General features: G+C 34.1%; 1 protein-coding gene across 1 annotated transcript in view; it reads left to right on the plus strand.

The window, feature by feature from the left end:
- The window catches only part of LOC306867670 (adhesion G protein-coupled receptor L3-like), a 101,356-nt gene that overhangs the window by 17,979 nt on the left and 65,199 nt on the right, over positions 1-18,178 (plus strand). Inside the window, exon 19 of the mRNA XM_079413471.1 lies at positions 317-437. Within this exon, the coding sequence (XP_079269597.1) occupies positions 317-437 (121 nt within the window). The remainder of the gene's footprint in view (positions 1-316; positions 438-18,178) is intronic.

An 18,178-nucleotide genomic window follows, 5' to 3' on the forward strand; every position in this document is an offset into this window, starting at 1 on the left:
GTGGTGGGGGCCCTCAGAGGGCCCCTGTGTGTGACTCTTGAAAGCTGGTGGTGGGATCCAAGGAAAATCAAACACATGCTTCCTCCGCTTGGCAGGGCCCGTTCAGACCGCAGCTGGTTCGCTTTAGCGGTTACCTGAATAGGGAGGTAATTTTATACTAAACAGAATTAAAAGCGATTTAGCGTGGAAATTGTCACAATGTGAGAATAAGCAGCAGCTCCTGTTGTGACCCCTGAAATCTGTCTGTATGTACGACCATATATATGCACCAATATAATAAAATAAAGTGTTTTTCATATCATTCGTCTGCTTTTAGGGCGGCAGTGAAAGCCGTGCTAGTCTTGTTGCCGATCCTGGGCCTGACGTGGCTCTGTGGCGTCCTGGTGCCGTTCTCCGTGGTTATCGCATACGTCTTCAGCCTCCTGAACTCGCTGCAGGTAAGAGTGTTTCTCGACACACGTGAACGCTGAGGTAAACCGTGGGGTGTGAAGAGATAATTGCTGTTTAACATGGAGGCGGCACGGACTGAGAGCATCTGTGTGTGGAGGGAAGTTTTATCCAGACTTCTGGTAAACGCTGGCATTCGTGCGATCTGTGAAAATCTCTGAAAAGTTTAGTCCTTTTCCAGCGTTTCTTGTTTAGTAACTGTCAGAATCTGGGTGAAATTATTTTTGGCGAAAGACAGGATTTCGAACAGATCCTCTGTTACTTCCTTTTCCCGTTAAATCATTACTAATGGTTGTTGAGTTCGGCTTTAACGCAGCCAAGCTGCTTTGAACATTCTGGGAAATTCAGATTAATTTAGTAATTTACTTTAGTCATTTAATTTATTTTTAAATAAGAAAAACATGCGTATGTGATTTATTATTAATTTAATATTAATACCACATTTCAGCAGGCACTAGATCAAAACATATTGTTGTAAATGATTCAAATATCACAACATTTACAGGTCTGTCCTGTTTTTAATTTTCTGCTGTTTTGTGGCTTTCAAAACACAAAGTGGTATATTTTTATTTATAAATATTTGTAATCTTGTTCTGTGCATGATTAACAATTCTGAAATCGACAAAAAAAAACTTTTACTTTTTAAAATGTTATTTGATTATTATTTAAAATTATTTAAAAATAATTACTAAAATATAGTATATTTATTATGAATCCCATATTTAAGCAGGCACAAAATCAAAATATACAGAATTTAGCAATAAATTGTTCAAATATTACATCATCTACAGATCTGACCTGTGTATATTTTTTTTTATAAATATATTTAATGTTGTTCCGTGCATGATTAACAATTCTGAAATCGCCAAAAAATACTTAAAAAAATATATAGGTTAATTTGATCATTTATTTTATTCATTTTAAAATGTTAATTGTTAATTATTATTTGAAATAATAATTAAAATATATATTTATTATACATTTAATATGAGCGCAAGATCAAAATATACTAAGTCTGTATTTGTCTAATCCGTTTTTAATATTCGGTTGTTTTGTAGTATTTGGAAAAACAAAGCAGTATATTTTTGAGATCACTTCTGAGATCATCCAAAATCATTTTCAAAATTATATTTATAATTAACGCAATGCTATTATAATTTAAAATCATTTGGAATATTTGTTTAAAAAAAAAACATTAACCACATTTAAGCAGGTGCAAAATCAAAATAGAGAATACAGATGTGTTAATTTACATAACACAAAGCAATACATTTTAGTTCATAAATATTTTTAATAATGTTGAAATCGACAAATATTTTGCAGTACTGCCATTAATCCAAATGATCTCATTTGTAGATACACTGTGCAAAGAGTTTTTAGAGAATATCACAGTGTGTTATTTCCATCAAAGAAAGAAAAGTGTGTCATTCTTTATTGGTTACAAGCCTGTGCGGTTTGAGTCATGTGTTTGCGATCTGTGCAGCTTCTTAATCAGTTGTTTCTGTAATAGAGCTGTATATATCACAAGAAAATCAATAGAGATTTAGCCTGACTCGCATCATTAAACCACACTATAAATAGTGCATTTTCCACACTAATTAAAAAATGTCTCAACACAGTCATAAATGATGTAGGCCTTTCTGAAACAAAGTCGCAGTTTAGTTGGTTTACTCATGTTCATGTTCTGTTGTTTGTTTGTCCACATCTCAAGCCAAAGGAGAAGTTGCACATTAAAGGCTTGTGTGTAAAGTGTCTCCTCTGAGGATATGGCAACTAAACGTGTGTGTTTGAAGGTCATATGGTAAAGTTTGTGAATGTTGTTTTCCTTAGATGTATTTTTATTGTAATCATGCTTTAGTTCATACCATAAATACTATTTACATATGGATTCCTCTCTGCTTTGCTACAGTATTTATGGGTCAGTGCTTGTTATGTAGTATTCAAGTGATTAAACTATAATTATTTGTGTCCTTCAGCCCTGCAAACTGCTATATCATCAAATAGCTTGACAGATTGGGAGTTTAAGTTTGATTTTACATTAATTAAGTAAGGCTTGTTTTAGAATATTGAAAAAGTTCAAAACAGGGATATGTACAGTATTTTGTACTATAATTATTTTTGGTGGGGAAAAATGATTTATTTGCCTATAAAATAAAATAATCTTTATGATGATGTATAATAATAACTAAAGAGTTTGAAAGCTAATGTTTAAAAAAAAATCTCTTATGCTATCAAAGCAAATATATAAAACATTTCTGCTGTTGTTTTTATATTTTTAATCTTGTTCTGTGCATGATTAACAATTCTGAAAATGACAAAAAATAATAAGATTCATCATTTAAAATATTGTGAAATAGTATTACAGTTTGTTTTCTATTTTAATATATTTTAAAATGTAATTTATTTCTGTGATCAAAGTTGAATTTTCAGCATCATTACTCTAGTCTTCAGTGTCACATGATCCTTCAGAAATTATTCTAATATGCTGATTTGCTGCACAAGAATAATTTATTATTATTATAAATGTTGAAAACACTTATGCTGAGTAAAATTTTTGTGGAAACCGTGATGTATTTAAGTTTTCAGGATTCTTTAACAAACAGAACGTTTAAAATAACAGCATTTATTTGAAATAGAAATCTTTTGAATGCCACTTTTGATTAATTTAACATGTCCTTGCCAAATAAAAATATTAATGTCTTTAAAAAAAAAAAAAAAGGTACTGACCCTGAACACACACACACACACACGTATATGTTTGCAACCCCACACACACTTTTTCCTAAAAATATATCAAACAAATCTAAACTGAATGAACAACCAGACATTATTGAACACTTTTTTTATTAGGTATATGTAAGTATACCCTCAGATGTTTAGTGAAAGTTAAGTCAGCACTAATTTGTAAATGATTATGAATGTCACTGCAGATTTTGGCTTCGAATCAGTCCAAACAGAAAATGAGTGAGAGATTTTTTAGGAGATGCGGAATCCACAGGAAATCACCGCAGGCCTCTGTGTGATCGTTTCAAAGCTTGGATATTTTGTCAGCCTCTTCCTTTTCAAATGTAACAGGTGAAAATATAACTCCCATGTGTTAAAGACCAACCTGTTTTCTCACTAAATTCCACCCCATGGCTCCTTTTTATCTGTGAAAGCGGCTGCGAAGTCACAATAAAACCGTGCGTTTTACCCAACTGCATTGTAAATCAAAACTTGTTAGAAAAACCAACCCCTCCAGCAGCAACGAAACGACAAACTTCTTTGAAAGAAGTTTTACGAAGTCGTTGACAATTCTCGTCAATTAACGTTTTAATGCCGCACGCTTTCAGTATTTGTTTTGACGTGCGTCAAGAACGTATCCAGAGTTCTTCAGTCGTTCAGAGCCGCAGACCTTGTGTTTAAGTGCTTCCTATAGACGTTGTGAGCTCTTAAATACTTCGGTACAGCCCGTGGTTTTTAAAAGGAAGCAGAGACGGCGTGTGCTCATATGAATGCAGACGCATGGGGCAGTGAATGAAACATTCTAGCATCTGAAGCTGCTTTGATTGAGGATATATTCGTAATTTCATTGGCATGGCTGCTTTCTAAGCAACGCCCTTGAAAATTTGAAGAATATAACAGGCGCACTTTATCCAGAGGGCATTCAGAGTTTTTTCCCTTCCATGTTTCATTGTAGTTTCAATAATTTTCAATAACAACATAAAACTTAAGCCAGAGGGCTTTATTGTTAAATCAATAAAAGGAATAATGTTGACAAGCCTTTTTCATTGGCCACACTGTCGTTTTGAGTGAGGGAAACAACACGACAAACAAATCATTCTTATTTAGAGCGCTGAGTATATAGTTATGTAAAAAAGCATGAAATAGCTTTATTTTGGAGAAATTAAATCCATGTGAAAAACTATTCATTCATTTTTGAAGGCTTTTAGCTTTTGTGTGGGTATTCAGAATGACCCATAGAAATGAACTAGAGATGTTTTGATTATTTCCATGTAGTTTAATGTAATTTCCATATTAATTGATTTTTGAAGTCCTCAAGTTTTAATATAATATAAATATATATATATATATATATATATATATATATTAGGGCTGTCAGTTTTTAACGCATTAACTTAATTAATTAGTTATTAAAAAATAACGCAAATAAAATATTTTAACGCAGTTAACACACTGGCCCCGCCCCCAGACCAGAACGTCATCTTATATTTCATACAGTTGACTGTTGACAAATATGATGCATGGGAACAACGCCATAAATGCAGTTATGCCCTAAAATTCAAGATATAGGTAGAAAAATGCCCCTGTATGAGTTTTTGCTCAATTTTGCAGAGAGCATATTACCTGTAAAGCCACAGCAGAATTGCTTTGTGTCTTAAATTTTTTTTAATTCTGTCATCATTTACTCAGTCTCATGTCGTTTCAAACCTTTATTTGGTGAAATATAAAAGGTATTTTGACGACTGTTGGTAACAAATGATGTTTTATTAACAATTAACCTAATTAACGTGAGAGGAGCACAATCAATAATCAACCCAATTAACAAGATAAGAGGCGTGTATATATACACAGCAGACTTACCTCTGCCCCTTGACAGTTTTTCCAGCATTCCTCCGCTACCTCATCTCCGCAGTTACAACTGTTTCTGTCCTAACCTGTGTGTGTGTGTGTGTGTGTGTGTGTGTGTGTGTGTGGGGGGGGGGGGGGGGCGTACTGGGTTGGGTTCAGGCCAAAATTCCAAGTTCGGAGCCCTCCCCTCGGACAGCACGCCAAATACGCATAACCTTTACTCTGTTTATTATATGTAAGTGTGAACTCGTGAAAGCTGTTTTGGTTACCAGTGACTTTCATTGTATGAACAAAAAATACTGAGATGTTTCTCAAATTATCTTCTTTTATGTTCTGTAGTTTACGTTAGGCCGTTGTAGCCTAAATGTTTGTGTATTAAATTTTGTTGAATCGAGTAAAATATTTCTTTTTAAAGCTAAAATTTATAATGTCTAATTGATACTTTCTCATTTAACACAAAAGTAGCTTTAAATAATCTTTTGTGGGTATTTTCACGATTAATTTTTGCGATTAATTATATTATATTATAAATTACCCCCCAGAATGTTGTATAGGAATGAACTAGATATTTTTTGATTGAGAATCACTTCTGTTGCTTATAAATATACAGGTCCTTCTCAAAAAATCAGCATATTGTGATAAAGTTCATTATTTTCTGTAATGTACTGATAAACATTAGACTTTCATATATTTTAGATTCATTACAACACAACTGAAGTAGTTCAAGCCTTTTATTGTTTTAATATTGATGATTTTGGCATACAGCTCATGAAAACCCAAAATTCCTATCTCAAAAAATTAGCATATCATGAAAAGGTTCTCTAAACGAGCTATTAACCTAATCATCTGAATCAACTAATTAACTCTAAACAGCTGCAAAAGATTCCTGAGGCTTTTAAAAACTCCCAGCCTGGTTCATTACTCAAAACCGCAATCATGGGTAAGACTGCCGACCTGACTGCTGTCCAGAAGGCCATCATTGACACCCTCAAGCAAGAGGGTAAGACACAGAAAGACATTTCTGAACGAATAGGCTGTTCCCAGAGTGCTGTATCAAGGCACCTCAGTGGGAAGTCTGTGGGAAGGAAAAAGTGTGGCAGAAAACGCAGCACAATGAGAAGAGGTGACCGGACCCTGAGGAAGATTGTGGAGAAGGACCGATTCCAGACCTTGGGGGACCTGCGGAAGCAGTGGACTGAGTCTGGAGTAGAAACATCCAGAGCCACCGTGTACAGGCGTGTGCAGGAAATGGGCTACAGGTGCCGCATTCCCCAGGTCAAGCCACTTTTGAACCAGAAACAGCGGCAGAAGCGCCTGACCTGGGCTACAGAGAAGCAGCACTGGACTGTTGCTCAGTGGTCCAAAGTACTTTTTTCGGATGAACGCAAATTTTGCATGTCATTCGGAAATCAAGGTGCCAGAGTCTGGAGGAAGACTGGGGAGAGGGAAATGCCAAAATGCCTGAAGTCCAGTGTCAAGTACCCACAGTCAGTGATGCTGGTGTTGGTCCACTGTGTTTTATCAAGGGCAGGGTCAATGCAGCTAGCTATCAGGAGATTTTGGAGCACTTCATGCTTCCATCTGCTGAAAAGCTTTATGGAGATGAAGATTTCATTTTTCAGCACGACCTGGCACCTGCTCACAGTGCCAAAACCACTGGTAAATGGTTTACTGACCATGGTATTACTGTGCTCAATTGGCCTGCCAACTCTCCTGACCTGAACCCCATAGAGAATCTGTGGGATATTGTGAAGAGAAAGTTGAGAGACGCAAGACCCAACACTCTGGATGAGCTTAAGGCCGCTATCGAAGCATCCTGGGTCTCCATAACACCTCAGCAGTGCCACAGGCTGATTGCCTCCATGCCACGCCGCATTGAAGCAGTCATTTCTGCAAAAGGATTCCCGACCAAGTATTGAGTGCATAACTGAACATAATGGCCATTCTTTTATTGGTCGGATGAAATATGCTAATTTTTTGAGATAGGAATTTTGGGTTTTCATGAGCTGTATGCCAAAATCCTCAATATTAAAACAATAAAAGGCTTGAACTACTTCAGTTGTGTTGTAATGAATCTAAAATATATGAAAGTCTAATGTTTATCAGTACATTACAGAAAATAATGAACTTTATCACAATATGCTAATTTTTTGAAAAGGACCTGTATGTTAGCAGCTTTTATGTACTTGATTTTGTTTTTGAGAAAGAAACGTTTATGCGTGGTCACTGAAATAAGGCCATAAAACACATACACAAGTTTGTTCACAAGACTTCTGAGAACTGGATCTTGTAGCCAAGAATTTTTGCTTCAAAATAATGTGAAAATCATCTTGTTTATTTGCTCACAGAAAACAATATATTGATTTAAATTTTCTAAGTCACTTTTTTGAGTAAAAAGGGTCTATGCGAGAAGGCGTCAACCTTCACATTCACACCTGAGAAGACAAAGGCCTGCATAATGAGCTTCATAATGAGCCATTTAGTCAAGTATGTGACTGAGAGGGAAGAGTCACAAGAAAGAATATGAGAACAAAATACATTTAAATGTTTTTTTTTTTTTTTGTAGTTTATTAAGAATATTTTCAGCCTATATCAGGCTGAAATAAATAGCTTTGTGTGAGGTTGGGATGGGGGGAAGTGGAGGTGCTTCATTTGGCCATAAATCGCACGACCCTCCGTCATCCAATCTCAGTGCAATGTCATTCAAAAACTCAGTGCTATCCATTACCCGGATATAATAGGCCCTCCACCATGCATCGTCCATAGCATTATACGCTCATAATTTTCCTCTATCAATAACTTTGAGGATAGAGAGTTTAAAGGGGGTTTGGGGTCATAAACTCAGGATGCTGAAGTTTTTTGTGCTTTAAAGTAAGGTGGATCCTTCAACCAAATAATTATTTATTTTAATGTTATCTACTTATTTAATTAATTACATAAATTATTTAGCATAATATAAATTATTGTATTATTTTAATTATTGAAAATAAATATTTTTATATTATTTTAATATTAATATAACTTTGAATGTTTTTGAGGAACTTGAATGAAAAATTAAATGACATTTTATTAGACTTATTGGTCTTTTTTTCTTCTAAAGGTTCTTAAGCAAGAAATATAAATGTGACGTGAAAAGCACTGGATTCCATATTCAAACACCGTTTCAACAGTCTCCACAAACACCTCCTGAATGAGTGTTTTGGGAAATTATTTTGACATGGATGCACAGGGGTCCAGGGGGGCAACCTGGAAGAGCGCCGCAAACTCCTCACAAAGAGACGGGCATCTAATTGGAAAAACTCTCTGTAACAAACAAAAACAGGACAGGAATCCCTCAGTCAAGACAGGTGTCCAGCTCGTCTCTCACTCCCTCTGGCCTCCATGGTCAGCCGGTCCCCAAACCCCCAGCCAGGGAAATGTTTTTCAAGTGGAATTGTTTAAGACGGAAAACACAGAAAAATGTCTGTTAAAAATTCAAGCCGCTACTGATGATCACAAATATCCTGCTGAGTGAGTCTCAGCAAGCAGAAACACAAAGCTTTTAGATGTGAATAGTTGTGCCCTTGTGCACAGTTTGAGTTATGACCCTTCTAGAAGTATAGGATTGTTTATGATTTTGTATTTATTAATATTTTGAATCAGATTTTATTTGTACATTTTCTGTTTTCATTTGAATTTGAATTAAGATTTTTGTACTTTAGTTGAGTTTTTTTTTTTTTTAGTAGTTTTTTTATATCTAGACTAGTTGTTTTTATTATTTATTTCATTTTTTTTTTAAGCTAGTTATTTTGTGCATCAAATTAAACTAAATTAAAATAAGAAGTGTTGTCTTGGCAGCTAGCTGAAGTTTTTTTTTTTTTTTTTTTTTTTTAAGTAATGTTTTTATTTAATGTAATTTTTGTATTTTTTTGTGTTTTTTAATGTCTATATAGTTTTTTATTAACTATTTCAGTTTTTTTATTTAGTTATTTTATTACATCAAGTTAAACTAAATTAATTGAATTTAGTTTAATTTAATTAAATTATTTTATTTCAAGTAATGATTTTTTAATGAGGACTTAATGTAATTTTGATGTGTATTTTGCCATTTTTAGAAGTTTTTATGTCTATTTAGCTTTATTAACTATTTCAGTTTGAATTTCTATTTTTTAAAGTTTAATTATTTTATTACATCAAGTTAAACTAAATTAAAATGAGAGATGTCGTCTTAGCAGGTAACTGAAATAAAAAGTTTATTTTATTTTATTTCAAGTATTGTTTTTCTTTCCTTTTTTGTTTTTGTTGTAGTTTTGTATAATATATGCAAAAATGGTACATTAGCATTTGAATATTTTTTCATACCTGATCATGATTAAATTGCAAAGACATTAAAATATATACATATATGTATATATATATACATATATATTATGGTGTTGAAGTGTGAGCCTGGGCCCTACAGCATAAAGCAAAATGGCACTTTGATGCTGGAATCTGGCCACAAAGCGAGGAATAATCATTGCGAGTAACACGTTTCCTGTCGAAAGGAAAGGGAATTCCACGGCTCGCACGTACCACCAAAAGAGCCTGTCGCGTTTGGCACCCACCCACATTTGTTTGCTTTATAATTACCTGCCGGCTCTGTGTAGTAGTAGTTTATGTCATAGGAAAGCAAATCACTCGGCTACTCTGGCAGGAGATTGAGGATCACATGACCCGCTGGGAACGACCTCGCAACCCCTTTTACAACAACACGACCCTCGCATGTTCAACCTCTGGTGTCACAAACCACTCCGACACCCAAATTACATCGAAACAATGGCGGCTTGATTTATGATTTCAGCTGATATCGGTTCACGAGATGGGCGGGTTGTGTGGATGTCTTTTAAATCTGGTTTAATCTGAGTGATGCGGACTGTTTGGTGGGCTTTGATGTATACTTTGCAGATAATTAACCAGAACTGGGTCAGGCCGGGCAAGAGAAAAGCTCTTCCTCTTCTCTTTTTTCCATAAAGGCTGTCAAACGCTGATGCCAATTTACTAGTGAGCAATTCGTTTTCTGCATGGAAATGAAATCCAAAATAAATACGGTATGTATTATTCATGGCCGTGCTTTTTTTAAATCATTATTTAATCTGAAAGAAGTCCTAATTGTGAGGCTTGCTTGTTGTTGACTAGAATGAAGCGTTTTAATCGTTGGTTTGTCTTAAAACTGAAGTTGTCCGCGCACACTCTGCTCTAATAAACAACAAATCAACCAGAAATCTGTACTAAGATTTATTTATTGACAATAAATATAGGGGAATCCCAGGTTTTTCTGGCGTGTAACAATAAAAAATCTAAATAAATAAATATATAATAACAAATGCATTTAAAAGACTGATTTTCTTTCAAAAAGAACAAGTGGGTTAGGTATGATTTTTTAAATGATAATTTCTTTAGAGTTATTACTTTTTTGTAATTACACTTATGAAGCTGTTATTATTTTTAATATTTTACTTGTCTGTAAAATCAAAGTCAGTGTGTTATAACCAGCATACAGAAAACCATTTTATTGTCATCTGAAAATAAAAACCATAAAACAAGTCACGATATTACAGAGAAGAGCCTAGAGACTCTTTTTAACAATATCACATATTTTTACCTTTTTATGAAAAATCAGGGTTAATTTGGGTCATGTTAAATAACTTTCAATGAAGCTTCATGATATTCTTGATAAAAAAAATATAATGAAAAAGGAAAAAATGTTTGAAAAATACTTTTAATCTTTATTAAATAAGATGTATAAAAAAGTATTACTTTTTTTTTTTTTTGCTTCATGACTAAACCCCAAAACATTTCGAGTCATTACATCGAAAAATAAAATAAAATATAACGAACAAGAATACAAAGATTGCATTCCTACAAACTTGAATTCTGATTTCAATTTTAAAGAAAAGGTTTCTCCTTTTCATCATTGTTTGCGATGGAACAATTGTTTGAGTCACTAAATCTAAAATAAATAAATAAAACAAAAGTTTGTTACCAGCAAGAATACAAATTTTGCATTCTTACAAAGTTTATTTTCTGCACAGAAATTAAATGCTAAATAAACACGGCATTATTTATGCTCATGTTCATTTTAAAACATGATTTAATCTGAAAGAAATTCTTATTGTGAGGCATGCTTGTTGTTGACTAGAATGAAGCGTTTTAATTGTTAGGTTGTCTTAGAATTTCGCTGCTGAAGTCGTTCATGCACATTCCGCTCAAAAAAAAAAAAAAAAAAACAACAACCAAAAATCTGATTCATCCGGTGTGAAACTATGAAAAATTTGTAAAGAAAATGAAAACAGGAGTAGTTCATGAAACATTGCAGCCCTTTTGCCCTTCCTGTGTGGCGGGACTGTCGTTTCGTGACGTTTCCCCTGCTGCCTGGCCCCTAATGATTGTTTACAAGGATATGTTGATTCGTATTAATCTGGTTCTTGTTGCTTCGGTGGCTTGTGTTAAGAGTTACCCACCCTAGGTGGGAAAAAAGCACAGGGCCGCTGACAGCTCGGCACTCGGCCGCGGAGCTGGGCTTTTTACACTGTGCAGATGTGGTCTCCTGCTTTGTTTTTCTAAGTAATTATCGTCATTAAGTCAAAGCATGTGCCAATCATCTGCCTTTGAGTTGGCCCAGTTCAGGTCGAAAACCACCTTAATGCTTGAAGTGCGTCAAAACTCGACTCATTACCCCCTGGAAAAAAACGCAAGTGGTTGAGTTTTGAATTCTATGGTAGTCTTTTCACCCCTTCATAACAAAAAGACTCAGGTTTAAAGTTTATGGAGAGGTCAGTGACAAATGGAGGGATGAGTTTTTAAAATGGAAGTCAAAATGCAAGTGCCAGGTTTGCGATCTTTGTATTCTTGTTGGTTACAAACATTTATTTTATTTTGTTAATTTTTTTATTTATTTTTTATTTTAGATTTAATGTCTCAAAATGTTTAAAGGTGTTATCATCAAGGCACATATTAAAATAAATAAATAAATAATTGTCATTGACATTGAATATACTTCATTTTTAAGATAAAAGTTTCCAGATTTTTAAAATCATAAATGTCATGAATAATTCTTGAATGTTATTTCACTTGACCCAAATTAATTTAGCTTTTTTATGAAAAGGTCAAAATGCATGATATTCTTAGACAATAAAATGGCTTTCTGCATGTTTGTTACACCACACTGACTTTGATTTGCCAGGCAAATATTTTTAGAATATTAAAAAATCACCGGGGTGGTGATGGCGCAGTGGATAAGACACATGCCTTTGGTGTGAGAGACCCGGGTTCGAATCCACTGTGAGACACCAATGTGTCCCTGAGCAAGACACTTAACCCCTAGTTGCTCCAGAGGCGTGCGACCTCTGACATATATAGCAATTGTAAGTCGCTTTGGATAAAAGCGTCAGCTAAATGAATAAATGTAAATGTAAAAATATATTAAAAAAAAAAAACATCAGCATTGAATGTTTTGTAAATAATTATACATTTGTTTTTTTTGTTTTTTGTTTTTTTGCCTTGTGCTTTATTTTGTTTTTGTTTTTTTATTTGCTTTTGTTTTGTTTTGTTTTTGTTTGATGTAGTGTTTTGTTTTCTGTGGAAGCCCGTTTCCGCCACTTAATAAAAAATAAAAAAGTTTTTTTTTTTCTCACAATTCTGACTTTTTTTCCTATAATTGCGTGATATAAACTCGCAATTGCGAGTTAAAGTCATAATTGTGAGATATAAACTCGCAATTCTGACTTTTTTTTCTCGCAATTCTGACTTTTTTGCTTAGAATTGTGAGATATAAACTCGCAATTCTAAGAACATATCAGCCCCCCCCCCCCCCCCAAAAAAACTGGACTTTAACTCGCAATTGCGAGTTTATATCATGCAATTCTGACTTTATAACTTGCAATTGCGAGTTTATATCTCACAATTCTGTGATAAAAAGTGGCAATAACCTTTTTTTAAATTTTTTATTTTTTTATTCAGTGGCTGAAACTGGAAGTTTTCTGTGCATTGTTTGGCCAGTTACACAAGGAATATATATATATACATATATATTTTTTTAAGCCCCACAAAAAACAAACTAAATAATTTTTGAATTCAGAAAAAAACATTTAGTTGATTCAGTCCAACATAAAATAACTAACATCATAATATTATACATAATATTCTTGCAGGAAGGATTTGTCTCGCTAAAACTATCAGACAATACAAAGACTTTCACACCGTCGATGAGACAATGTCTAAAAACAGACTGCGAAAGAGACAAAGAGACTGGGAAACGAAGACGAATGAAGTGCTCATGTCAATGAACTACCATTCGTTTTCACTTAGGACTCCCATGAGCCGTGGTCAACCCTAAACGCATGTGACGTCCATGCCGAGTTATGCTGGATAAGGATTGATGCTCTCGGTGTAAAGTGTCTTAACCACATGTGGCACGACGCCATTAACCCCCAGCCTACTCGAATCTGAAGAAGAAAACAAGACGACTCCCAGACACCCATTTAAGATGTGGTTTTTATTGTGCAAGAGGCGTGATTTTGTTCTAAATCAAATCTGTATTGCTATGTTGCAATATAAAATCTGTTACAATAATATTTAGCTTCAAATAACCTTATTTACACTACATCAAATTCTGCCCAAAATGCACGAGCTGCTCGATTTTCTGCTCGACTCTGCGAGATCCGGGTCCATCCCAGCTGCTCCGTCTTAGCCGTGTGAAGCCTGACATTTTTCTTGCTTTCAGTGGAAAGTATGTAATTAGTATTTGCCTGAGATTGGCAGGGTGGTCTCATGCGTTCTGACAGCAGGGGCACTCAGAAATGTCTGTTGGATGCCTAAGTATTTTTAATTAAACAGATTTTTGGCACGCGGGGCCTCCTTTTCTCCTGGAGTTCAAAGAGTGTGGCTTGACCCATGTGTTAAGAGTTTGTATCAGTTTTCTGCAAGGATGTTTGACTTGGCCCTTCGAAGCATGCAATGTGAAATTGTCTTGTTTAAAAGAGAATTTGTTTACCGTCCACTCTTTTCGGCGCACATGTGGCCCATGAGTTTTTGGTCTTTAGTTACTTTGGATTCTTAGTGTCCTGCCTTTTCTTTTTCTTTCATTTTAGTCTTGAACATACAAAACAAACAAATAGTGAAATGCACTGGATGTCAATTTTAATGTTCAATTCTGTGAAAGAACGTTGTCCATTTTTTGGGCAAACTATTAGATTGTACATTAGATAAACTGTAGCAGATGTCATTTATTTAAATTATTAAAAGAAGTTAAGCTAAAATCAAGCTACTCTTTTGGAAAAAGTTGTTTATTACAAGCACTGAGCAAAAAATAGCTTGAAGCTCTTTAAGAAGACATTTATAAAAAAAAAAAAAATCTTTCATTTAAGTAATAAAATGCATAATTATGTGTAATTTATATACTTTTTATATGATTTATGCTGTTTATTATAAATATTTTAATATAATACACATTTTATATAATTTGTTTTATAGAAAATACATGTAAAATACACATTATATAATTAAAAAAATAAATCTTGATTATATGCAAGTTATATAATTTGTTATACAATTTATATATATATATTTTTTAACCACCATCCTTTTTCAAAACACGCACGAACAAAGATACAGTGTCTTGATTTGTGCATAAAAAATGTTTGTAGCATAACTACATTTTACAGCAATACAATTTCTATTTAATTATGCAGTTTATTATTAGTTTTTAATATATTATAATATTAATGTAATATGATAATATAATATTACATACTGTATAACACGTAATGCGCGCACACACAAATTATGCAATTTTTGTAATTTATTTAAATAACAAAATGCATTTAATTATGCCGTTTATTTAAATTTAAATTGTTTAGTTATTTTTAATATATACATTTATATAATATGCATTTAATATATAGACATTGTATAATTTATGTAATTTAAAAAATAAAATGCTTGGTTATATCGTAGTTATTTAATTTGTTATACAATTTATACAGTTTATTATAATTATTGTAGTATAATTATATTACAATTTTATATACATTTACATATTGTAATGAAAAGTTTGATATAATTATTATAAATTATTTATCTGAAAAACAATTCTTGTGATTTCTTGATTCTTGAAAATGTAACATAAATTTGCACTAAATACAACCAGTAAATATTCTGAAATGCTTTAACGTAACTCTAAATCAGTGGAAAACATTGTGATGAACTGGGACATTGTGCTATTTACATACAAACAAACAATAAATAAAGTGAATCAATTCAGTAAAATAATCTGATTTTATCAACATTAAATATGACAAACACCTTTTAGGAGAGCTCAGTTACAAAGCTGTGTACACAATACAAAAAAATATATTTTCATTCATTGCGTGTTTGAAATTCCTCAATCATATCAGCTTTCATGTTTCAATAGAGATTGCATCGTACAAATAGTTTGGTCTTTGAGGATTTGCTTAGTAAACTGTCCTCTGAAATGCAATAACATCATATTCTATTATCATATTTTCACACCTTTCACAAGTCTGAATATGTGATCTTGTGACGACTAACCTTCAGATGCATCTGAGCATCCATTCAGCGTATAACGAGATATTAAACCTCTGAATAGCCGAGTCGTTCGACTTTGTACCAGACAGCTGGGAAGGCGCAGAAATGTGGATGTTAAAACGATCCCGATTGTTATTGTTTTTCTGCGTCCAATTTGAGAGCAGAGAGGGTGTTTCTGCTGTATATGCGGTTGCGCTCTGCGATAGCAGGGAACATCTGTTTTGCGCTTGTTGTTCCTCTTGGCTGCTTCTCAATTGGATTTCCTCAAGCAGGTCCAAGAGCTGTCACCTCTGCCAGGCTCTGTTAGCTATCACCGCCGGACCCTATATTAAGAAGGGCTTTCAGGGCTAAGTTAATAACTCTCCCCGCCTCCCCTGACTGCCTTCGCCGCTCTCTGCCTCTTCTGTTGGCTGCCGGGTGGCCTGTGGGTATCCCTCTCGCTTTCTCGTTTTCAGCTCCTCCCTGCCTCAAGAGGGCCTTATGTACTCTCATTCTGCCCCTGTGTTTCTCTCTCCCCTTCACTAACATTTTGGAGAAAGGTGCGGTCACGTTAGCAAAATGACGGCACCGTTTTGGAGGAAGAAAGGTCCATTGTCTGTTATCAGTAGTGTAGTGTAGTGACTTTCAAACCTAGCAGCTGTGGTGAATCTTTGTGACCAAAAACCCCTTTGTTGCGAAATTCATTTGCGAAATTCTTCACTGAATCTTCGTAAAGACCCACCCCCTTTGTTACTGTTGCATCATGTTCTCGCGCAGTGAAAAATACATTGCGGAGCAAAGAGCAAATTGACAACGTGCCGACAGACAAGACAGAACAGGTTACTTTAGGTATGAAACAAAGTCTTCGCTTTCAAATTTTGTCGTTTTGTACGAAATTCAAACAGTAAATACCGTTTTGATATGTTGTAATGCGCCTAATGACTTTTTGATATGTTGTAATGCACCGCATTTCAAGGGGAATGTGAACCGAACGTCTTTTCATATTTACTAGTTATAGCATGAAATAAACATGCATGAACATCAGAAGGTATCTCGTTTCAACTGTGGAAAGACGTCAAAAGTCCAGCAAAGTTAATCTACTCTCCGGTCTGATTTGTTCGTCAAACAAAATGACAGATTCGGCGTTATGATTGGTCAGATCACCTGTCAGGCAAACTCTCTGCGAAGGGTCAATTGCGAAGGTTTCTGTTGAAATTATTGAATTTTGTCTGAATAATTTTCACAATGGTCAGTGTTGCTTTTTGCTGCAGATATGAATGGTACCTCAAATCACTTTTATACTTTTATAAGCAATCAGACTTGACGGACTCAAAAAATGATGGAAAAAATTCCACACTGCAATGTGGAAAAAGTGGAATATAAAAATGGAATTAAATAATTCAAATGATTATGTTTAAAGGTTAGAGATATTTTAAAATGTTGGTATGTTTTTTTTTATTTATTGTAATTTTAGTCATTTTTATTACACCACCTTTTTTATGATAAAACTGTAGTTATAACAATATTCATAACATAACATTCCTCTGAATGCTATGAAAACATGAATTATGAATATTCAAAATGTCAAGTTTTTTAAATGTTTTAAAACATTGTTATTGCAAATGTTAGACATAATTTTGCAATGTTTAAATAGTAAAAAGTAACACAACGTTTAAAAAGGAAAGTTTAAATGTATTAGACGAACATCCAATTAAACTTTTTCAGAAAAATGCTCCATGAATGATCTAGAAATAATGTTTTAAGAACATTATTGAAGACAAGATATATATATATATATATATAAAAAAAACGTTTTAAACAGGTTTCTTTAAATATTACTAGAAGAATATTTGTGAGAACTTTGAGAGAACCTTGCCAGAATGAGAGTGTTCCCCGTGAGCTGGGAAAGATGAGGTCACATTTATAGTTGTTCAGCGAATTTTCACTTGTAAAATCCAGCCATTTCTATAGGAATCTACATAATCTGAAATTTTGCGTCAGGATGAAGGATTTCCTTATGCAGATTTCACAACACGTTCAGTTCGGTCATGCAGATTCATTGTGTTGACCAACATAAAGCTACTTGGTTTGAAAGTGACATTTTTGTGAGGTGTGTGACATTGATACACTATCGACAGTAGACATTTTTCTGCAAAATTTTGCCAACGTCTTGCTAAAGTGGCAGTACCTTAATGTGATTAAATTAGAACAACCTGGTAACCAGAGATGCGCTAGACAAAACAGGTTTATTCAGTGTCCTGATTTTTAACCTAGAGCGCTTTACCGATTTACTGTGACTTTAGTACGGACAGACACTAGCAAACAATATCATTTTATTTGACCTTTTCTCACTTCACTTTTTTTTCTGATCCTGCTTGCCCCGTCTTGCCTCGTTCCAGGATTTTCAGAGCTGACTGGCAGAGCGTTAGTTTTCTTTACTTCACCAGTGAGTCAGACCACCCTGTGCAGGCGTATGAAATAATTTAGGCAGTGTGTTGATTGATTGGTTAAAATTATTTTGTCACCGACGGGTATAATAGTAAAGGGCAAGTGTTACAAATTCTATCCCACTATTTAATATGTCAAAAAGTCCAGAGGTGAAATCAAATCCAGA

Source organism: Barbus barbus (assembly GCF_936440315.1).
Source record: "Barbus barbus genome assembly, chromosome: 49".
Taxonomy (NCBI): Eukaryota; Metazoa; Chordata; class Actinopteri; order Cypriniformes; family Cyprinidae; genus Barbus; species Barbus barbus.